Source organism: Dendropsophus ebraccatus, chromosome 2 (assembly GCF_027789765.1).
Source record: "Dendropsophus ebraccatus isolate aDenEbr1 chromosome 2, aDenEbr1.pat, whole genome shotgun sequence".
Lineage (NCBI taxonomy): Eukaryota > Metazoa > Chordata > Amphibia > Anura > Hylidae > Dendropsophus > Dendropsophus ebraccatus.
This window is the reverse complement of record NC_091455.1, coordinates 8,595,763-8,618,932: the sequence shown is the minus strand read 5'-3', so window position 1 is coordinate 8,618,932 and position 23,170 is coordinate 8,595,763. Positions and strand designations below refer to the sequence as shown.

Below are 23,170 nucleotides of genomic sequence, written 5' to 3'. Positions count from 1 at the left end.
GTGCACATGCAGGGAAGGGAGGCCATGGAACGGCCCTGCAACCCCAATGTCACAGGACCAGACCCAAAAAGCCCCACCAAAACCCAGCCAGCACCACCGGCGGGGAAGGCTGCCCCCAAACGACACAAGTATGGATATGGTATTACACTTACCATTGCTGCTCTCACAGAATGGGGAAGACATAGGGTCCAGACATGTGAGCACAGGCATATCCTGCTAATTTTGGTCATGTGGGTCTTATAAAGGAGTGCGAGCTGTTCAGAGAGGGAGAACTGTGAAACACGAACTGGAGAGAATGGAACGGCTGCACATCCCATCTATGGCTGATACTAATGCCGCTAGGCCTATATTAAAAATCAACACCAGAGTGTCTGTATATGAATTGATCAAGCCATATTGCCCCGTGTACCATCTTTTCCCATTCTGTTTGCTGCAGCTATGGTGAGTGTAATTCCTTATCCAGACTTGTGCTGCTTGGGGGCGACCTTCTCCGCCGGCGGTGCTGGCCGGGTTCTGGTGTGGTGTTTTTGGGTCTGGTCCTGTGGCATGGGGGTCGCAGGGCCGTCCCATGGCCCGCGTTCCCTGGCTGTGCACGCCTGCGGGGATAGTGGTCACTGACTGGCACGGTGTGGACTTAGTGTAGGGACCCATGTGTATCAGATACCGGCACGAGGTACATGGGGCAGTATGGCTTGATCAATTCATACACAAAATTGTGATGTGTTTTTTATTTAGCCTAGCGGCACTAGTATCAGCCATAGGTGTGAGGTGCAGCACTCTGTTTCTTCCCTGAACCGCATAACTACTATAATACTGCCCCTATGTACAAGAATATAACTACTATAACCCGACATAGAGAGAGAGGAGCGGCTGCACATCACACCTATAGCTGATACTAATGCTGCTAAGCCTATTTTAAAAAAACAACTTCAGGATGTTGGAATATGAATTGATCAAGCCATATCGCCCCGTGTACCAACGTGCAGGTATCCTGGTTCACACGGGTCCCTACGCTAACTCCACACCGTGTCAGTCAGTGACCGCCACCCCCGCAAAGCGTGCACATGCTGGGAAGGGAGGCCATGGAACGGCCCTGCAACCCCCATGTCACAGGACCAGACCCAAAGCGCCCCCCCAAAGTCCCAGCCAGCACCACCGGCGGGGAAGGCTGCCCCAAAACAACACAAGTATGGATATGGTATTACACTCATATTCATACTTGTGCCATTTGGGGGCAGCCTTCTCTGCCGACGGTGCCGGCAGAGCCTGTGTGGGGCATTTTGGGTTTGGTTCTGTGACAGTGGGGTTGCAGGGCCATTCCATGGCCTCACTTCCCAGCATGTGCACGCCTTGCGGGGATGGCGGTCACTGACTGACACGGTATAGAGTTAGCGTAGGGACCCATGTGAACCAGGATACCTGCACGTGGTACACGGGGCGTATTGGTTTGATCAAATTGTATACCAAATTACTGGTGTTTGTTTTTAAAGTAGCTTAGCGGCTTTAGTATCAGCCATAGGTGTAAGATGCAGCTTCACTCTTCTCTACATTTCACATAACTACTATAATACTGCTCCTATATACAAGAATATAACTACTATAATACTGCTCCCTATATACAGGAATATAACTACTATAATACTGCCCCTATATACAGGAATATAACTACTATAATACTGCTCCTATATACAGGAATATAATTACTATAAAACTGCTCCTATATACAGGAATATAACTACTATAATACTGCTCCTATATACAAGACTATAACTACTATAATACTGCTCCTATATACAAGAATATAACTACTATAATACTGCCCCCTATATACAGGAATATAACTACTATAATACTGCTTCTATATACAAGAATATAACTACTATAATACTGCTCCTATATACAGGAATATAACTACTATAATACTGCTCCTATATATAGGAATATAATTACTATAATACTGCTCCTATATACAGGAATATAACTATTATAATTTGTGGAATGTAGATAAATCAGCACTCACCCGGTAACTTTGAATCAGCTCACTTTAATTCATCTGCCATCGGTGGCGGGGAGGAGAAGGTGTGGACGCGCATCTGATTAGTGGTGCGGGCCAGCTGTATCTTCCTCCGGCATAACTACTATAATACTGCTCCCTATATACAGGAATATAACTACTATAATACTGCTCCTATATACAGGAATATAACTACTATAATACTGCTCCTATATACAAGAATATAACTACTATAATACTACTCCTATATACAGGAATATAACTACTATAGTACTGCTCCTATATACAGGAATATAACTACTATAATACTGCTCCTATATACAGGAATATAACTACTATAATACTGCTCCTATATACAGGAATATAACTACTATAATACTGCTCCTATATACAAGAATATAACTACTATAATACTGCTCCTATATACAGGAATATAACTACTATAATACTGCTCCTATATACAGGAATATAACTACTATAATACTGCTCCTATATACAAGAATATAACTACTATAATACTGCTCCTATATACAGGAATATAACTAATATAATACTGCTCCTATGTTTGTCTAAATCTAGATAACCCCTTTGTTCCCAAGCTCTTCATGCACCACTCTGAACAATGGCCGCCTGGGTCGACTATAGTGATCTGTATTACATCCTTATCCTGGACTTCCCCTGCATGACACGTTATAGCGATGCTGCTCACCCTCACACCCGTCACACTATTCACAAGCCGACCCCCAGCATAACCCGCAGTACAAAGTTTTAAAAGCTAGTAACAGAAGTAGCGGCTGTTGCCATGGTGACAGTTTAGACTTCTGTGTTATGTGGATCTGATACATTCTATTGTCATAATGACACTGATCGCTGCACCGCCCACGCAGAGTGCTCAGGGTATTAGGCCTAATCACAGACACTTAAAGGGCATTCCCACCTGGGGTAGTTGTGCCCTATCCACAGCATGTACAGGATACAGTGTATCTAAGAGATCGTGGCGGTCCATCTGATGGGGCTTCCCTTGATCATGAGAATGGGGACCCCAAAAATCCCCAGAGAATGGAGCTGCTTGGGGCAACCGCCTAAGAGATCCGAAAGCTGAAGGCTTCACTGATGGCGTCACTTAGACCTCAGGTAAATCCGTCTGCAGCTCAGAAGAGGAACAGCATTTATATGTAGAATTCTCCGAATATGCAACAAATCCAGAAACATATGTGTGGTGTCCCACTACAGGTGTTTTTATCTCTCCAGTGCACCTCTCAAAAAGCTTCCTCTTTCAGGTCTGACGTAGTCTGAAGTTTCACCACTAGATGTCAGTCTTTTGTATTTCTATATATTGCACAACTGAGGAAGGTCATGGTTTCTTGTTTTATGTGCACCATGTGTTGTTATTGACCAATAGGAGGTGCTTTCTACTTCTAACCTATGTCTTTTCTCCTTTCTTATGCACACATTCATCCCCACTCACTTTAGGCCCCTGTAGTAGGAGACACTGGTGGAGAAAGTGCAGTCTTATCCAGATTCTCAGAGAGGAAAGACAAAAAACACTACAGTTCCTGCTGTAGTTAAGCCAGGGCCTGGCTGATGCCAGGACCCTTGACAGGGACAAAGAGCAGTCTAGTCTAGACACTGAGGTGTGTAGATGCAGCTAGAGACAACCAGTTCTTTTTCTGCTACCACTATGTTCAGTATGCAGTGCTAAGCATTTTAAAGGGAGAGGAGTCCAGGTGTTCAACACCCTAACCCACGCCAAGAACACGTCTAAAAAGCACAGGGCAGTATCCTGAACACAAGAGGAACTAGCCTGGATAGGACAAAGCTACCGTAAAGATGGTCTACCTATCCTATTTTGCAGAGCAGGTAAGTGCTTGGGGCTGGGGCTTGTAGTACCCTGACAGGACGGGTAGCTCAACTCTGTAGAGCACAAGGTGGTCAGACACAGTCTAAACACAACTACAAGTAAAGTATCTCACTTTAAAGTATATCTCTTCATGTTCCAGCAGAGTACACAGCTACATTGGGTTGGGGCTCCTCCGACAAAAACTCCTCTACTCTACTCTCCAAGCACCGCTACAACTACTTATTTTCTACTCTACTTCTTCAGCACCTCCTTAAAGGGGTACTCCAGCGGCGGAACATTTTTTTTCCTGGGACCGAGGAGGAGGTGGCTGAGGCAAATGACGTCCACTCACCTCTCCGGTTCCAGCGGCCGGTCCCGCATCATGGCGCTCCGGTCCCCAGTTCCCGGCCGCTTCCTGGTGTCTGACGCGGGCCCGAGACGTGACGTCTCAGGTCTGCTCAGCCAGTCAGTGACAGAGGCGGGATCCATTTCAAGTCCGCTCAGATCCCGCCTCTGTCACTGACGTATCGTCTCGGGCCCGCATCAGACACCAGGAAGCAGCCGGGGCGCCGCGATGCGGGACCCGCTGCTGGAACGTCATTTCCCTCAGCCACCTCCTCCCCGGTCCCAGGAAAAAAATGCCCCCCCCCCCCACACTGGAGTACCCCTTTAAACACAACAAGTTCCAGCACTAAAGTCTATGTCCAAGATTTATCTATTTTGTCAAAGTGTATTGTACCATTGGAGAACTCTGGGTGGGTCAGTTGCCACTCAGGACTACTGTGACAAGAGCCCAAGGGACCCATCACAGCCCGGCAGGTCACCGACCATTTGGGGATTACAGCCAACCACACAACAAGCGGGTACCAACATCACACCTGTTTGCTGGACTAGCGCTGGCTAGTTATTGTGCAACGCACAGGATCGGGTGAAGGATGGAGTCTCATCCCCAAAGTGTCACCGCCGATCAGGATGGCAGCAGTTTTCATCACCGACCATGTGACACATTTATATGAGGCTCATCCAGCTGTTCTGTTCCCTGCAGGTGGTGGATGCCGGCAGCCCGGGTGGTATATAGAGTCCAGGAAGCTGGGAATGTCAGGGTAACAGGGAACACCTTGTGTCACCCCCACGCCCACCACCCAAGTTATTCCCGGCTGGTGTGATGTATAATAGTGTCCTGTAGTTGCCGCTGGTGTTTCCATCTTATTGCTGCCATTATAGCTTCTTTGTAATGCTGGGAGGGTTATTCTGAGATCAAGTTGCTGATGAACTCACTGTGAATAACCCTCCCAGCATTACAAAGAAGCTACAATGTTGCAGATACAGCCTGCCAGGAAATTGTTTACATTCGCTGTCTCAGAAAAGAGGGGGCAACAGCTGGAGAGACAAGTGTGGTGTCCCACCACGGGTGTTGCTTATGGTTACACCTTTTGCAAAAGTCTGTACTCTAACTAAACTGTGGTGATGAAGCAGTACCTAGGTTTTGTATTGTGATCTGTACACCAATGAGGACCTTCTCTTCTCTCTGCCTATCTCTGAGCTCCTTTTCTTGAAAGCAGCACTTCTACACACTATGCAGTGTTAAGCTACTCTAGGAAGTGGAAAAGGCAGAGAAACCACCAACCCACGCCAAAAACCAGTCTAAAAGCGCAGGACAGTATCCTGATAACAAGAGGAACTGATCCGGATAAAGCAAAGTTGCTAGAAGCCTATGTACTCTATCTCGCAGCGCTGTTGCCACCAGGGCCACCACATCCTTGGGTCATCTCCCCTTTCTGTGGGTGGCGGTACCAATAGTCCGGTGTATTCTTTCCAGTCTGACACAGTTCTCTCTGCTGCCACCTCTGTCCATGTCAGGAACTGTCCAGAGCAGCAGCAAATCCCTATAGAAAACCCCTCATGCTTGGACAGTTCCTGACATGGACAGAGGTGGCAGCAGAGAGCGCTGTGTCAGACTGGAAAGAATACACCACTTCCTGCAGGACATACAGCAGCTGATAAGTACTGGAAGACTGGAGATTTTTTTTTTAATAGAAGTAATTTACAAATCTCTGGCACCAATTACTTTGAAAGAATTGTTTCTTTTTGTGATCTATGCCTTTAATCCCAGGTTGCTGCCAGTAGAACGTGTTTCGTCACCCAATATGGCGTCAATTTCCAGCGACACTGCGACAATATTGAGTGATTCCCTGTTGATCCATTTCCCCGGTATGACATCCCGCCCTGTCTGTACCGCCAACCTTTGTATCAAAGCCGAACATTTTCTCGTCTGAAATTAGCAACAGGCGTTTCCATCATAAAAGAGAAAAAAAAAAAGCGCCAAGGATTATAGAAATCTTTTATTCATTCTAATTCCAGAACAATAAAAGCCATTTCTGCTTTCATCCCAGTCACAGACGTCTCCGTCATCTCTGACCCCCCGCGTGGCACCTGTTACCGCGATAAAACGGCAGCGCCGTGGCTTTAAGGGTTAATCTTTCGGGAAGAATTAAAAAAAAAAAAATTGCAGAAAAAAAAACTGGAGTGAATATATAAAGCACACCTCTGCAGCGAGCCCACACAGAATGTAATACAACAGAGAATGTACAGCAATTAGCAGAACGACAAAAAGGCTGCCAAATCCATTGGAGAGGCACTGGAGGTGTGTGCAGTCTAGATAAACACTTTAATGGGGAGGATCGGAGCCGCATTCCTGAAGGGCAGGAGATCTGCAGTGCAACATCCCCATCTAGTGGCCACACCGTGCAACTGCAGGCTGGAAAGAAAACCGCCACATTGTGCTGCAGGAAGATAATAACTCAACATTATATCAGGGCATTTGTTACGTTATGAAGGCGATTAATTGTTATCGATCTCGCAATGACCCCACCCAGCCTCCTTACTGCCTAACCAAGGATGGAGACGCCTCCGGTGCATGATTGCCAAACCAGTTCTCTCACACATTATGGTAACAGTCTATAAGCAGGGGGCTGCAGAGAAGAGATAAGGAGATGAGGCTGCTCTGTGCCGGCTGATGCCATGTGTCTGCACTATGAATGATGGGCCCTGAGCACTGGTGTTGTGTATATATATATATATACAGTGGTACCTTGGTTTAAGAGTAACTTGGTTTAAGAGCGTTTTGGTTTAAGAGCTCACAGTTTTTCAAAATTTTTACTTGGTTTAAGAGCATTGCTTTGGTTTAAGAGCTCCCTGTACTGGGTGTTAGGGGGAGTGGGGGAGGGGCATGGTCTGCATAGCGGGGTCTACAGCCCTGTACTCTGACCCAGGAAGTCTCCCTCACCTTCCATATCATAGCAGATCCACTTCAGGCTGGGGCTTACATCAGGGGACAGGACTGTGGAGGTAATCTCTTCATAGCTGTAACCCCTCTCTCCCCGGACAGAGAGTGCTGCATGTATGTGCCCACATCTGTCCTGCTCATTCCTTCCTGCTCCCTGCAGTCTCTGTCCGCCCTTGTGTTTCCCATCCTCTCCATTACTGTACAGTAACTTATAATATCACAGATTCTGCTGCTTCTGAATGTTTGTTTCATCTGTTTTATATGTTATTCAGAAATGTCTGCATTTTTATGATTTCTTATGGGAAAATTTGCTTTGGTTTAAGAGTGGATTTGGATTACAAGCACCGTCCTGGAACGAATTATGCTCGTAATCCAAGGCACCACTGTGTGTATATATATATATATATATATATATATATATATATATTGGTGGATGCCGGAACCAATTCATCACATTTACATTACTTCCTTTGGGGATAAACTGCTCAGTTCTCAACCAGCCTCCCAGTACAGTACAGAGACCCCCGCTATATTTTGGGTCTTGTGGTTGAGTACAGAGACCTCCGCTATATTTTGGGACATGTGGTTGAGTACAGAGGCCTCCGCTATATTTTGGGTCATGTGGTTGAGTACAGAGGTCCCCGCTTATTCTGGATCTCCATAATCTTTATTTTTATTCAGTGAATAGAGAAGTGACATTTATCGGGTTTGGTCCTCATTGTTAATGTGTTGCACACTTAGTAATAGATATCTATACTTTGAGCTGTTCTGCTATTTATTGTATAGTAACTGCGCCCCCTAGTGGTGGATGCTGATCCTGCTGCTCACAGCACTATTCTTCATGCTCATCTCCTCTCATTCCCAGTGTGCAACTGGTTTTTGATCCATCCTGAAACAGTGCAGATCTAACTAGAAAATTATCAGGTCTGGCTGAATACATTGCATCATGTACCATCCTCCTCATCATATGTTATACAGTAGCTGCAGAAGTCATAATCCACGTACTCCAGTGAAAATCTTTTTCTTTCAAATCAACCGGTTTCAGAAAGTTATATAAATTTGTAATCTACTCCTATTTAAAAATCTCCAGTCTTCCAGTACTTATCAGCTGCTGTATGTCCTGCAGGAAGTGGTGTATTCTCTCCAGTCTGACACAGTGCTCTCTGCTGCCATCTCTGTCCATGTCAGGAACTGCCCAGAGCAGCAGCAAATCCCCATAGAAAACCTCTCCTGCTCTGGACAGTTCCTGACATGGACAGAGGTGGCAGCAGAGAGCACTGTGTCTCGCTGGAAAGACAACCTTTTTTGCAGGACATGCAGCAGCTGATAAGTACTGAAAGGTGGAGATTTTTTAATAGAAGTAAATTACAAATCTATAGAACTTTCTGAAACCAGTTGATTTGAAAGAAAAAGATTTTTGCTGGAGTACCCCTTTAAGGATCTATAGGAATTGTACAAGTGCAATCAGTACTTTTAGCTTTACCAAGTAACCAGTATGGGGCTCAAGCACCCGGCAATAAGCCTGAGCAGGTGAGGATTGCAAATGAAAGGATAAAACACTGCACTACTCTGCCATATGGTGGTGGGGGCGCTAAAGGGGCAACAATGTGATAAGACGCTGCCTAATCCGAACCTGAACCAGTCTGTGCAAAACAGAGAGGTAGTCTGTTGTATAAGGAGTAAAAGGTGATATAACCACTGGTATACAGGGGTCCTACTCAATCATCATGGGTGGGTGCATCCTGGTGGGTACATTTCAGGGCACACACCATGGTAACAGCTGCTGCAGTGGTCTGTGCCGGACAGAGAGGCAGTATAATGCATAGCAGACTGGAGATCTGTCTGTAACCAATACTCTGTGCAGTTACTTGTACTCCGATGGTTGGAAACACGTAGTAGCTAACAACCTAAGGGGGCACTGCAGACAGAACGGACCACTTCAGTCTAGTATAACACTAAGCATACTGGGAGTAGTAGTCATAGCAGTAGTAGTACAGCAGAGATATGTCCCCCTAGTAGTGATCTCCGTTGTCTGGTCCCAGTATAGTCCTCCATGATGCTTCTCATACCAGTAACTACAGACAGTCCTCCTCATTACACTGATGGAAGATTCTGGCAGTTCAGGGTCGTCCGGTCTTGGCCCCAGGTCAGCTGGACGTTTGTGATGTTAAAGCGACTGAAGATGGAGCAGGTCTGGTGGGAACAGACAAAGAGGAGACAGCGGTAAGTCCCAGAGGAGACATAAGCCGAAACAACAGGACCTTCCGCTATGGAGGACACAGGGCTTGTATATTCCTTATAACCAGGTATGACTGCGATGTCCTCAGCTACAGGACCCAGGACAGGGGAGCTAAAGATACAGGTGAGCCCGCAATGTGATCTGTATACATCATATTCCACAAAGCAGAAAGTTTTCATTAAAAAAAAAAGTAAAAAAAAAAAAGACCCCGGGAAATAGGTTTCATCATGGGACAACACCTTTACCCACCTAGATGCCATCGACTGTCCATAGATCACTATGGACTGTGGCATCTAGGAGGTTAAACATCCAGCATCACAGTTATCTTAGGCTGGGTTCACACTGCATATTTTGGAATCTATTTTCTTTATCTTTTTTTGCAAAAAAAAAAAAAAAAGCAGGTGAAAAAACGGATGGAAAAAAAACCTGATACATGTGTGCGCCGGTTTTGATCCGTTTTTCCATTGACTTCCACTATAAAGAAAAAGGGTCAAAATGCAGCAGGGTTTTTTTTTAGCATACAAAAAAATGTGGTCAACCACGTTTTTGTATACGCTAAAAAAAAAACAGGTGTGTTTTAATTAATTTTTTGATCCTTCTTTTAGTCAATGTAAAAATGGATCAAAACTGGCACACACAAATGTATAATTTTTTTCATCCGTTTTTCATCTGTTTTTTGAATAAAACAAATGAAAAAAAAAAACGGATTGCTAAAATGCAGTGTAAAGCCGGCCTTAGCTGTGTAACACAACCATCACCAACCATGTATGGCACAGGACCAGCTGTCATGCACTGGAGCAATAATGGGGTAAAGTTGGTCTAAGTTGCACTCAGATGTATTGAGGAGAAGAAAGTTTTAAAAAATCTTAATAAATCCACCCAAGCGTCTCAGTTTTTCCTGGACTGTTCCTTTTAGTGCACTAGGAGACATCAGGTGCTTTTATAAGTTGCAGTACCACTTGGGACCACATGATGTCAGTATTGACCAATGAGGTCCCCACCATGACTGCACTGTGATAGGCTGAGTGGACACAAGAGTATGGAGATCCAGCATGGTGATGCGTCTAAAAGACCTTCAGAACTACAAAGTCCCATTACCTTGAGGATCAGCGCCTTCACTGTGTCTTCAGTGCTCCCCTGGCTCCATCTCGAAATTTTAACATTCATCGCCATGCTGCCTATAAAGAATACAATAGTTACACAACACATTCACGATAGAGAGACGAGCGAGGTCAAGAGCACAGAATGACCCGCACCGACCAGCAGACCTTGAGATGTATCGTTCCTGCAAAACTCGAGAACTATTCGTATCCCATGATGTACAATAATGATAACCTAAGATGAAGATACGCGGCCTCTTACCTGTGGTCGAGGGTTGTACTTGTAGTAGAGGTAGCGAGTAACCACCAGACGCACTGGCACCGCCACCGCTTGTGGTCTTGACATCGTAGAGAATGGATTTTCCATTAGTGGAATCAGTAGTAGCTTTTGTTGTTGGACTAATGGCGGCCTTAGATGTCGGGATCATTGAGCTATAAGGGTTTGTCCATTTGGAGGATACCGAATGCGTCGTTGGGCTGGTAGAAGGTTGACTACTACTACTGGTGGACACCGAGGTCTTGCCATTATCTGTACCCTTGGCACCAGTACTTGTAACGTTGTAAGTTGGTCTTGTAGAGCCAGTGAATAGGTTGGTTTCCATACTAGTAATAGGAGTATTGGCCTTGGTAGATGATGTCAAGGTAAACTGGGTAGTGACTTCAATTGGCACCAATGTTCCGCTAGTTGCCACCATGTTTTTGATCTCATGTATGGAGGTGTAGGAGCTGGTACTGGAATAACTGGCACCAGTGTTAACATTGTTGGCTTCCAGTATGGTTTCCACTGACATGTTGCTTCTATTTACAGGGATGACATTGGGTACAAGAGTTGTGGATGCAGTTGAAAGAGTAGACGGCTCTTTTATGGTATTAGATATAGCGGCACTTCCAGTAGTGTTTTCGGTGCCAGATGTGGCATTTGGGAGAACTGTTTGAGAAAGTGCTTGTGGTACGTTTGTGACTGTGGCGGTGTCAGTTGGTGTAGTAGATGGTAGACTAATGGTGGTATCAGCTGGATTAGTAGATGGTAGATTAGTGGTGGTATCAGTTGGGGTAGTAGATGGGAGACTTGCGGTGGTGTTAGCAGATGGTGTAATAGATGGTAGACTGGTGGTGGTGCCAGCTGGTGTAGTGGTTGATAGACTAGTGATGATGGTACCAACTGGTGTAGTAGATGGTAGACTAGTGGATGTGTCATCTGCTTTAGTAAATGGTAGACTGGTGGTGGTGTTTGTTGGTGTAGTAGATGGTAGACTGGTGGTGGTGGTATCAGCTAGTTTAGTAGATGGTAGACTGGTGTTAGTAGCAGCTGCAAAAGTAGATGGTAGACTGGTGGTGGCATCAGCTGGTGTAGTTAATGGTAGATTTGTGGTGGTATCAGTTGGTGTAGTAGATGGTAAACTGGTGGTAATGTTAACAGCTAGCATAGTAGATAATAGATTGGTATTGGTGCCAGATGGTGTACTAGATGGTAGACTGGTTGTAGTGTCAGCTAGTTTAGTAGATGGTAGACTGGTGGTGGTGTTACCAGCTGGTGTAGTAGATAGAAAATTAGTAGTGGTGTCCACTGGTATAGCAGATGGTAGACTGGTGGTGGTAGTAGATGGCTGAGTGGCAGTGGTACCATCTGGCATAGTGGTTGGTAGACTGGTGGTGGTATTAGCTGGTGTAGTAGATGGTAGACTAGTGGTTGTATTAGCTGGTGTAGTAGATGGTAGACTTGGGGTGGTAGTGGCTCTAACAGCTGGTATAGTAGATGGTAGACTGGTAGTGGTGTCAGCTGGTGTAGTAGATAGTAGACTGGTGGTGCCAGCTGGTGTTGTAGAAGGTAGACTGGTGGTGGTGATGGTATCAGCTCGTATAATAGATGGTAGACTGGTGGTGGTGTCAGCTCCTATAGTAGATGGTAGACTGGTGGTGCCAGCTGGTGTTGTAGAAGGTAGACTGGTGGTGGTGGTATCAGCTCGTATAGTAGATGGTAGACTTGTGGTGGTGTCAGCTGGTATAGTAGATGGTAGACTGGTGGTGGTGTCAGTTGGTGTAGTAGATGGTAGACTGGTGGTAGTGTCAGTTGGTGTAGTAGATGGTAAACTGCTGGTATCAGTTGCTGTAGTAGATGGTTGACTGGTGGTGGCATTAGTTGGTGTAGCAGATTGTTGACTGGTGGTGGTGTCACTTGGTGGAGTAGATGGTAGACTGGCGGTGGTGTCAGTTGGTGGAGTAGATGGTAGACTGGTGGTTGTGTCAGTTGGTGTAGTAGATGGTAGACTGGTGGTGATGTCAGTTGGTGTAGTAGATGGTAGGCTGGTGGTGGTGTCAGTTGGTGTAGTAGATGGTAGACTGGTGGTGGTGTCAGTTAGTGTAGTAGATGGTAGGCTGGTGGTGGCATCAGCTGATATAGTAGATGGTAGACTGGTGGTGGTGTCAGCTGGTATAGTAGATGGTAGACTGGTGGTGTCAGTTGGTGTAGTAGATGGTAGGCTGGTGGTGGCATCAGCTGGTATAGTAGATGGTAGACTGGTGGTGATGTCAGTTGGTGTAGTAGATGGTAGGCTGGTGGTGGTATCAGTTGGTGTAGTAGATGGTAGACTGGTGGTGGTGTCAGTTGGTGTAATAGATGGTAGACTGGTGGTGGTGTCAGCTGGTATAGTAGGTGGTAGACTGGTGGTGGTGTCAGCTGGTATAGTAGATGGTAGACTGGTGGTGGTATCAGCTGGTATAGTAGGTGGTAGACTGGTGGTGGTGTCAGCTGGTATAGTAGATGGTAGACTGGTGGTGGTATCAGCTGGTATAGTAGATGGTAGACTGGTGGTGGTGTCAGCTGGTGTAGTAGATGGTAGACTGGTGGTGGTATCAGCTGGTATAGTAGATGGTAGACTGGTGGTGGTGTCAGCTGGTATAGTAGATGGTAGACTGGTGGTGTTGGCTACTACTGTAGATGTTACAGGGGTACTCCAGGTTGTAGACTGTACTCTGTTACTAAGACTTTGTTGTATTATTTGTAGCAGAGTCCATAGTAATGTCCCCTGATTTATTTTGGACAGTTGTGTTGATGCCGTTGTATCTGTAGTTACACTATAAGATGTCACATTCACCACAGATGAATTACTTGTGGTACCACTGAGACTTCCATCAGTCGGGGTAATAATGCCGTCTCCTGGCACAGCAGAGTTATAGTCAGAAGGAAGAGGATTACCCGTATCGCTTGGCACAGCAGTGCTGGAAATAGTGCCATCTGACGGGACCGTAGGACCATAAGAATCAGTGGTGTCAGTCGGAGCAGATGGAGTGGCGGTATAGTCCTTTGTGTCAGCGGCCGCGGTGGCAGTAGATGTGGATGCTTCAACTAGCCGACATGTAGCACAAAATACTGTGTTGGTTGATGGTTGAATACTATTGGTGTTTGTTGTGTCATTGAGCATAGAAGTTGTGTCATTTGTCATAGTAACAGTAAAGTTAGTTGTGTCTCTAGTGATGGTAGTAGTAGAGTCTGTTGTGTCTCTAGTGATGGTAGCAGTAGAGTCTGTTGTGTCTCCAGTGATAGTAGCAGTAGAGTCCGTTGTGTCTCTAGTGATGGTAGCAGTAGAGTCCATTGTGTCTCTAGTGATGGTAGCAGTAGAGTCTGTTGTGCCTCTAGTGATGATAGCAGTAGAGTCAGTTGTGTCTCTAGTGATGGCAGCAGTAAAGTCAGTTGTGCCTCTAGTGATGGTAGCAGTAGAGTCCGTTGTGTCTCTAGTGATGGTAGCAGTAGAGTCCGTTGTGTCTCTAGTGATGGTAGCAGTAGAGTCAGTTGTGTCTCTAGTGATGGCAGCAGTAAAGTCAGTTGTGCCTCTAGTGATGGTAGCAGTAGAGTCCGTTGTGTCTCTAGTGATGGTAGCAGTAGAGTCTGTTGTGTCTCTAGTGATGATAGCAGTAAAGTCAGTTGTGCCTCTAGTGATGGTAGCAGTAGAGTCCGTTGTGTCTCTAGTGATGGTAGCAGTAGAGTCCGTTGTGTCTCTAGTGATGGTAGCAGTAGAGTCCGTTGTGTCTCTAGTGGTGGAAGCAGTAGAGTCTGTTGTGTCTCTAGTGGAGAAAGCAGTAGAGTCCGTTGTGTCTCTAGTGATGGTAGCAGTAGAGTCTATTGTGTCTCTAGTGATGATAGCAGTAGAGTCCGTTGTGTCTCTAGTGATGGTAGTAGTAGAGTCTGTTGTGTCTCTAGTGATGATAGCAGTAGAGTCCGTTGTGTCTCTAGTGATGGTAGCAGTAGGGTCAGTTGTGTCTCTAGTGATGGTAGCAGTAGAGTCCGTTGTGTCTCTAGTGATGGTAGCAGTAGGGTCAGTTGTGTCTCTAGTGATGATAGCAGTAGAGTCTGTTGTGTCTCTAGTGATGGTAGCAGTAGAGTCCGTTGTGTCTCTAGTGATGGTAGCAGTAGAGTCCGTTGTGTCTCTAGTGATGATAGCAGTAGAGTCCGTTGTGTCTCTAGTGATGATAGCAGTAGAGTCCGTTGTGTCTCTAGTGATGGTAGCAGTAGAGTCTGTTGTGCCTCTAGTGATGATAGCAGTAGAGTCAGTTGTGTCTCTAGTGATGGTAGCAGTAGAGTCCGTTGTGTCTCTAGTGGTGGTAGCAGTAGAGTCTGTTGTGTCTCTAGTGATGGTAGCAGTAGAGTCCGTTGTGTCTCTAGTGGTGGAAGCAGTAGAGTCTGTTGTGTCTCTAGTGGAGAAAGCAGTAGAGTCCGTTGTGCCTCTAGTGATGGTAGCAGTAGAGTCAGTTGTGTCTCTAGTGATGGTAGCAGTAGAGTCTGTTGTGTCTCTAGTGATGGTAGCAGTAGAGTCCGTTGTGTCTCTAGTGATGGTAGCAGTAGGGTCAGTTGTGTCTCTAGTGATGGTAGCAGTAGAGTCCGTTGTGTCTCTAGTGATGGTAGCAGTAGAGTCCGTTGTGTCTCTAGTGATGATAGCAGTAGAGTCCGTTGTGTCTCTAGTGATGATAGCAGTAGAGTCCGTTGTGTCTCTAGTGATGGTAGCAGTAGAGTCTGTTGTGCCTCTAGTGATGGTAGCAGTAGAGTCCGTTTTGTCTCTAGTGATGGTAGCAGTAGAGTCTGTTGTGCCTCTAGTGATGATAGCAGTAGAGTCAGTTGTGTCTCTAGTGATGGTAGCAGTAAAGTCAGTTGTGCCTCTAGTGATGGTAGCAGTAGAGTCTATTGTGTCTCTAGTGATGATAGCAGTAGAGTCCGTTGTGTCTCTAGTGATGGTAGCAGTAGGGTCAGTTGTGTCTCTAGTGATGGTAGCAGTAGAGTCCGTTGTGTCTCTAGTGATGGTAGCAGTAGAGTCTGTTGTGCCTCTAGTGATGGTAGCAGTAGAGTCCGTTGTGTCTCTAGTGGTGGTAGCAGTAGAGTCTGTTGTGTCTCTAGTGATGGTAGCAGTAGAGTCTGTTGTGTCTCTAGTGATGGTAGCAGTAGAGTCTGTTGTGCCTCTAGTGATGATAGCAGTAGAGTCAGTTGTGTCTCTAGTGATGGTAGCAGTAAAGTCAGTTGTGCCTCTAGTGATGGTAGCAGTAGAGTCTATTGTACCTCTAGTGATGGTAGCAGTAGAGTCTATTGTGTCTCTAGTGATGGCAGCAGTAAAGTCAGTTGTGCCTCCAGTGGTTGGAGCAGTAGGGTTACTTGTGTCATTTGTCACAGTAGAGTTAGTGGTGTCAATTTTCACAGTAGCAGTAGAGATCCATGTGTCATTTGTCACTGTAGTAGAAGAGTCTGGCGGGTGCACTGTGTCATTTACCATAGAAGCAGTAGAATCCATTGGGTCACTTGCCATAGAAGCTGATGTTTCCACTTTGTCACTTGTTATAGCAGCAGTAGAGTCATTTATCATGGTAGTCGTAGTGTCCATAGCATCAGCTGTTGTGGAGTCCACAGAGCCATTCATCATAGTATCAGTAAGATTCACTGTGTCACTTGTCATAGTCATTGTAGCAGTAGAGACCACTGTGTCAGCTGTTACCGTGGCAGTAAAATTCACAGTGTCACTTGTCATAGTAGCAGTAGAGACCACTGTATCATTATTCATGGTAGCAAAGTCTACAGTGTCAGTTGTCATAGTAGCAGTATGATCCAATGTATCACTAGTCGTAGCACCAGATAGAGTCACTGTGTCACTTGTCATAGTAGCAGAATGATCCACCGTGTTATTAGTTAAAGTAGTAGAGTCCATTGTATCACTAGTAATAGTAGCCGTATAGTTGACTTTGTCAATCGTCATCATAGCAGTAAAATTCATTGTGTCACTTGAAACAGTAAAGTCCACTGAGTCAGTTACTATAGTAGCAGTAGACTCCGTGGTGGCAGTAGTGTCTATAGTATCAGTTGTCATAGTAGTAGTAGAGTCCATTGTGTCAAGTGTCATAGTAGCAGTAGTGTCTATAGTATCAGTCATTGGTGGTGTAGTAGTAGTAGTAGAGTCTATTGTGTCAGTTACCGTAGAAGTAGTGTCTATAGTATCAGTTGTCATAGTAGTAGAGTCCATTGTGTCACTTGTCAGAGAAACAGTAGAGTCCACAGAGTCAGTTACTATAGTAGCAGTGGACGACTTTATGGTGACAGTAGTGTCCATAGTATCAATTGTTGTTATAGTAGAGTCCATTGTATTATTTGTCATGGTAGCAGCAGTGTCTATAGTATCAGTTCTCATAGTAGTAGAGTCTGTTGTGTCTCTGATCATAGTAGTTGTGTCTATAGTATTAGTTGTGATAGTAGTAGAGTCTGTTGTGTCACTTGTCATAGTAGTAGAGTCCATTGTATTACTTATCATTGTAGTAGTAGTGTCTATAGTATCAGTTGTCACAGTAGTAGTGTCTATAGTATCAGTTGTCACAGTAGTAGAGTCCATTGTGTCAGTTGTCATAGTAGTAGAGTCAGTTGTCATAGTAGTAGAGTCCATTGTGTCAGTTGTCATAGTAGTAGAGTCCATTGTGTCAGTTGTCATAGTAGTAGAGTCCGTTGTGTCAGTTGTCATAGTAGTAGAGTCCATTGTGTCAGTTGTCATAGTAGTAGAGTCCATTGTGTCAGTTGTCATAGTAGTGTCTATAGTATCAGTTGTCATAATAGTAGAGTCCATAGTGCCACTCTGTATAGGAGCGGGTTGTGTGACATCATCTCCTGTATATAATGTACTTGATCCGATGTCACCAGTTATGGCTGACGTTGTGTTGATGGTTGTAGTGGGGGATGTGGCAGCTGCAGCATCAGACGAAGAGACCCCTGAGCTGAGAGACATCTGAGCACATGATGGAACAATAACTGCAAGACATAGAACCCGGAAGGTTTATATACATGATTATATATATATATATATATATATATATATATATATATATATATATATATACCCCCATACACCTGTATGTATGTACACAGAGAGAACCATCTGATCAGGGGCAGGTAAGTGCTGTCTATTGTTCCCTGTTATCAGCCATGGTGAGACGCCGACTACAGGACATGTGTATAAACATTCATTTTTGTTCTTTACTACTCATTCAGTGGTTTAGCTACCATGGAGGCTGACAACGCAGCTGCTATGGGGCCCGGGCACAGCCTGGCCTGCCTTCATGGTGCTTCAGCCATACTACAGTCCCTCACTCTATGGCACAGCCGCACCTGCAGGGGGACAGTGTCTGAGAGCGCACAAAGGGCACAGGGCAGCCCTTACCCTGGCACAACCTCCTCCCCACCTAGCATAGTGATTGTGAGCCACCTGCAGGGGGGATCAGAGCGCCTGACCTGTGCGCACACAAGGACCCTGTACCCATGGAGGACAAGAAAGGAATCCGGCATAATGTGTGATTGTTATTCATGGGAAAAATAATACCGAATAATACCTACCCCCAAAATAAGATCTACCCCTTAACACCTACCCCAAACTAACATCTATCCCCTAAATAACATCTACCCCCTAAACAACAACTACTCCCAAATAACACCTACAACCAAAATAACACCTACCCCTGAAATAACACCTACCTGGAAAATAACACCTACAACCAAAATAACACCTACCCCCAAAATAACACCTACCCCTGAAATAACACATACTCCCAAAATAACACCTACGTGGAAGATAACACCTACCCCTGAAATAACACCTACCTGGAAAATAACACCTACCTGGAAAATAACACCTACCTGGAAAATAACACCTACCTGGAAAATAACACCTACCTGGAAAATAACACCTACCTGGAAAATAACACCTACCTGGAAAACAACACCTACCCCCAAAACAACACCTACGCCATCTTTTCGGAGAAGCCCCTGTCTTATTTTGGAGAATCAGGGGTATGCTCTCTCTCCCTTGTGGTGGCAGCAATGTTCCCATCTTGTAACCACATCTGTGCTGCAGGTTTGGCGCTCTGTATCAGTAAATCTTACAGATTATGATAATTCCTCCTCAGCCTCGCAGATCAGTGTAACTTACCATAAAGCAGCAGAGAGGTAAGAGCCGTCCAGAGGTCGATCCGCAGCCGCCCAGGATCCATGTTCTGTCACCTGTCAGTCTGTGATCAGTGTCTGGAGTGCGGGGACCCGACGCCTTTCTCTGATCACTGAGGATGCAGGTGTCTCAGGTGACGCTCTTCATGCATGAAGCCGGGATAAACAGCAACAAAGCTGCTCTAGAGGTTCAGTGGCTGTGACCGCACGGATGGCGGCATTATTCTCCTGTGTCCTATACATAGTATATATAGTATGTGACCTCACCGCTAAGAGGCCTCCATTCTGCTTATTAACCCCGTGCTGGGATTTGTGGTGATAATAACAGCTACCCCCAAAATAACACCTCCCCCCAAAATATCACCTACCCCCCAAAATATCACCTACCCCCAAAATAACATCTACCCCCAAAATATCACCTCCCCCCCCAAAATATCACCTCCCCCCAAAATAACACCTCCCCCCAAAATATCACCTACCCCCCAAAATATCACCTACCCCCAAAATAACATCTACCCCCAAAATATCACCTCCCCCCAAAATAACACCTCCCCCCAAAATATCACCTACCCCCCAAAATATCACCTACCCCCAAAATAACACCTCCCCCCAAAATATCACCTACCCCTAAAATAACACCTACCCCTAAAATATCACCTCCCCCAAAATATCACCTACCCCCCCAAAAAACACCTTCCCCAAAAAAACACCTACCCAAAAAAAACACCTCCCCCCAAAATATCACCTACCCCAAAAAAACAGCTACCCCCAAAATAACAGCTACCCCCAAAATAACAGCTACCCCAAAATAACACCTCCCCAAAAAAACACCTACCCCCAAAATAACAGCTACCCCCCAAAAAAAACCTACCCCCAAAATAACACCTACCTCTAAAATATCACCTCCCCCCAAAATAACACCTACCCCTAAAATAACACCTACCCCAAAATAACACCTCCCCAAAATAACACCTCCCCAAAATAACACCTCCCCCCAAAATAACACCTACCCCAAAATAACACCTCCCCAAAATAACAGCTACCCCCAAAATAACACCTCCCCAAAATAACAGCTACCCCCAAAATAACACCTACCCCAAAATAACACCTCCCCAAAATATCACCTACCCCCCAAAATAACACCTACCCCAAAATAACACCTACCCCAAAATAACACCTACCCCAAAATAACAGCTACCCCCAAAATAACACCTACCCCCAAAATAACTGCTACCCCCAAAATATCACCTACCCCCAAAATAACACCTACCTCAAAAATATCACCTCCCCCAAAATATGACCTCCCCCCAAAATAACAGCTACCCCCAAAATATCACCTCCCCCCAAAATAACACCTACCCCCAAAATAATACCTCCCCAAAATAACACCTGCCCCTCCCCACAAATAACACCTACCCCAAAATAGCACCTACGCCCCGAAATATCACTTACCCTGTATAACTTTGTGACACCAGTTGATTTTAAAGAAAAAGATTTTCACCGGTGTACCCCTTTAAATAAATTGGCATTTGAAAGTGTAACTGTCATTTCAGGGTCAAATTTATTTTTAAGGGGGTCGGGGGTCCTAGTCCTCAGACCAATCACTGGAACACACTGTGCATTCTACGGCTCCCATCTACAGTAATAGGGAAACAACAGGAGGCAATGGCACTTCAAGGGTTACTCCAAGCTTTATATATGTATGCTCTTAAGAAGAAAATAAAGAACACTCACCTCCCAGCCCCCCCTCCCCCCGCACCGCCGGCACCTCACTCGTTCCAGCCCCGCTTCTGGGACCTGTTTTCATGACGTTACAGGTCGGCCCAGCCAATCAGCGGCTGCAGGGGGAGCCAGAGAGGTAAGTGTGCCTCATTATATTTATACACCCCATCCACGAGCATATATCAAAAAAGGCCCCTAGCCTGGAGGACCCCTTTAAAGGGGAATTCTAGTGAAAATTTTTATCTTTGGAATTAATTGGTGTCAGAAAGTTATACAGATTTGAGATTTACTTCTATTTAAAAATCTCCAGTCTTCCAGTACTTTTTAGCTGCTGTATGTCCTGCAGGAATTGGTGTATTCGCTCCAGTCTGACACAGTGCTCTCTGCTGCCACCTCTGTCCATGTCAGGAATTGTCCAGAGCAACAGCAACTCCCCATAGAAAACCTCTCCTGCTCTGGACAGTTCCTGACATGGACAGAGGTGGCAGCAGAGAGCACTGTGTCAGACTGGAGAAAAAACACCACTTCCTGCAGGACATACAGCAGCTGATAAGGACTGGAAAACTAAAGATTTTGAAATAGAAGTAAATTACAAATCTACAGAACTTCCTGACACCAGGGGATTTGAAAGTTTTGTTTTGTTTTTCTTTGGAGTTCCCCTTTAATTGCTTCTCCCCATTTGTTCTGATGATTAGTGGGGTCTCAGCACCTGGACCTGGTCTGTATGACACATCAGACCTTTTCTACACTTTAAGTTCTTATAGCATGACCCTAGCTACCTAAGTTGTTATTTTAGATGTTGTGAATGCTACTAGGAGTATTTTTACTTCTTTCTTACAGTTCTTTCTATTCTGTTACTTCATTATTTGTGGCTGTTTGTCGCTCTATGTAGCTGCTGCTGTTGTTCATTGCTATAATAACACTGTACCGTATACAGACAATAGGCTCCATTGTTCTATAGATCTGTGACTACCAGCAGCCGCACTACAACTCCCATTGTTCTTCAGGACGGTCGGCTCCACGTCAGACGCTGCTCCTAGACCTCAGCATTGTTCTCATGAATGTCTCGGATTAGACAGCGGATGTGAGCGTCGCTGTCTGAGGCTCAATAAGGAGCGGCCTCTCCACACCTGACTGCAGAGACTGCTGCCCGGAGGTCAGAGACAGAGACATCACTGACCGAGCCCAGAGCTGGGATAGACTGCAGAGACCGAGACCGAGACATCACTGACCGAGCCCAGAGCTGGGATAGACTGCAGAGACCGAGACCGAGACATCACTGACCGAGCCCAGAGCTGGGATAGACTGCAGAGACCGAGACCGAGACATCACTGACCGAGCCCAGAGCTGGGATAGACTGCAGAGACCGAGACCGAGACATCACTGACCGAGCCCAGAGCTGGGATAGACTGCAGAGACCGAGACCGAGCCCAGAGCTGGGATAGACTGCAGAGACCGAGACATCACTGACCGAGCCCAGAGCTGGGATAGACTGCAGAGACCGAGACATCACTGACCGAGCCCAGAGCTGGGATAGACTGCAGAGACCGAGACCGAGACATCACTGACCGAGCCCAGAGCTGGGATAGACTGCAGAGACCGAGACCGAGCCCAGAGCTGGGATAGACTGCAGAGACCAAGACATCACTGACCGAGCCCAGAGCTGGGATAGACTGCAGAGACTGCTACCCAGAGACAGAGCCCAGAGCTGGGATAGACTGCAGAGACCAAGACATCACTCACCGAGCCCAGAGCTGGGATAGACTGCAGAGACCGAGACCGAGACATCACTGACCGAGCCCAGAGCTGGGATAGACTGCAGAGACTGGCATGCACCCGACTGCCTATGGAGGGTGTTCACGGACTGTCTGTGGCATCCTCCATAGGTTGTCTTCCAGTTTAATTTTTCCTTTCCCCTTACGCTTGTCGCCCCGCCAGGAAAGAGTTAAGAATGGTGGTTTCCTCCTTCACCCTCCCCTTTCCTTTGCATGGTAGCTCAGGGACCAATAGTGGCTGCTCGCGGGCTTTAGAGCCTATCAGAAGGCCAGGGGGATGTGGCTAGAGCTTAGCTCATAAATATGGATCAGACCTCCCCCTCCTCAGTGACTGTTCAGAGGAGCGGTTTTCCCTCCCTCCCTCCCTATTAGATAAGTACAGTTGACATTGGAAATGTTGGTCATTGTTTACACACTAAAAAAAAAAAAACAAAAAACAAAAAAAAAAAAAAAAATAATAATGATAATAGGGGTGACTAATACAGCACCCGTCTATGCTCGTAAGTGTTTAATCACAAGTCACAGCTGGCTGAGAACACCTGCCTAGCAGGAAGGGTTAGCGGACGTTCGTGTACGGCGGGAGTCCGCCGGTGGCACCCCGTGGCTACCCCTCGTTGAGTTGGCACATCGTGCCGGTTTGGTTTTACAGAATACGGTTAAATAAAAGCTGTGGCCGGCCATCACCCAGCAAAGAAATTGGTGTGTTTGTCTTTTTTCCTGGCGGCGTGGGGAGCTG

General features: G+C 45.9%; 2 protein-coding genes across 4 annotated transcripts; both read right to left on the bottom strand.

Annotated features, from left to right (window-relative positions):
- Window positions 1-6,261: 6,261 nt before the first annotated feature.
- Window positions 6,262-12,704, bottom strand: LOC138784286 (uncharacterized). Of its 3 annotated transcripts, none has more exons than XM_069959803.1 (4): window positions 10,742-12,704; window positions 10,478-10,557; window positions 9,210-9,333; window positions 6,262-6,637 (listed from the first exon to the last, which is right to left on the bottom strand). In XM_069959803.1, exons 1-3 carry the CDS (start codon window positions 12,111-12,113, stop codon window positions 9,235-9,237), a joined length of 1,551 nt encoding a protein of 516 aa, XP_069815904.1. In that variant the 5' UTR covers window positions 12,114-12,704; the 3' UTR covers window positions 6,262-6,637; window positions 9,210-9,234. The 3 variants fall into 3 exon arrangements, with proteins under 3 accessions (XP_069815904.1, XP_069815905.1, XP_069815903.1); XM_069959804.1 differs by having other exon boundaries at window positions 6,296-6,332; XM_069959802.1 differs by lacking the exon at window positions 6,262-6,637 and having other exon boundaries at window positions 8,930-9,333.
- A 754-nt stretch (window positions 12,705-13,458) lies between these two features.
- On the bottom strand, window positions 13,459-16,421 carry LOC138784098 (serine-rich adhesin for platelets-like). The gene is made up of 2 exons (XM_069959613.1): window positions 13,589-16,421; window positions 13,459-13,505 (listed from the first exon to the last, which is right to left on the bottom strand). The coding sequence occupies exons 1-2, from the start codon at window positions 16,419-16,421 to the stop codon at window positions 13,459-13,461; spliced, it is 2,880 nt and encodes a 959-aa protein (XP_069815714.1).
- Window positions 16,422-23,170: the final 6,749 nt, after the last annotated feature.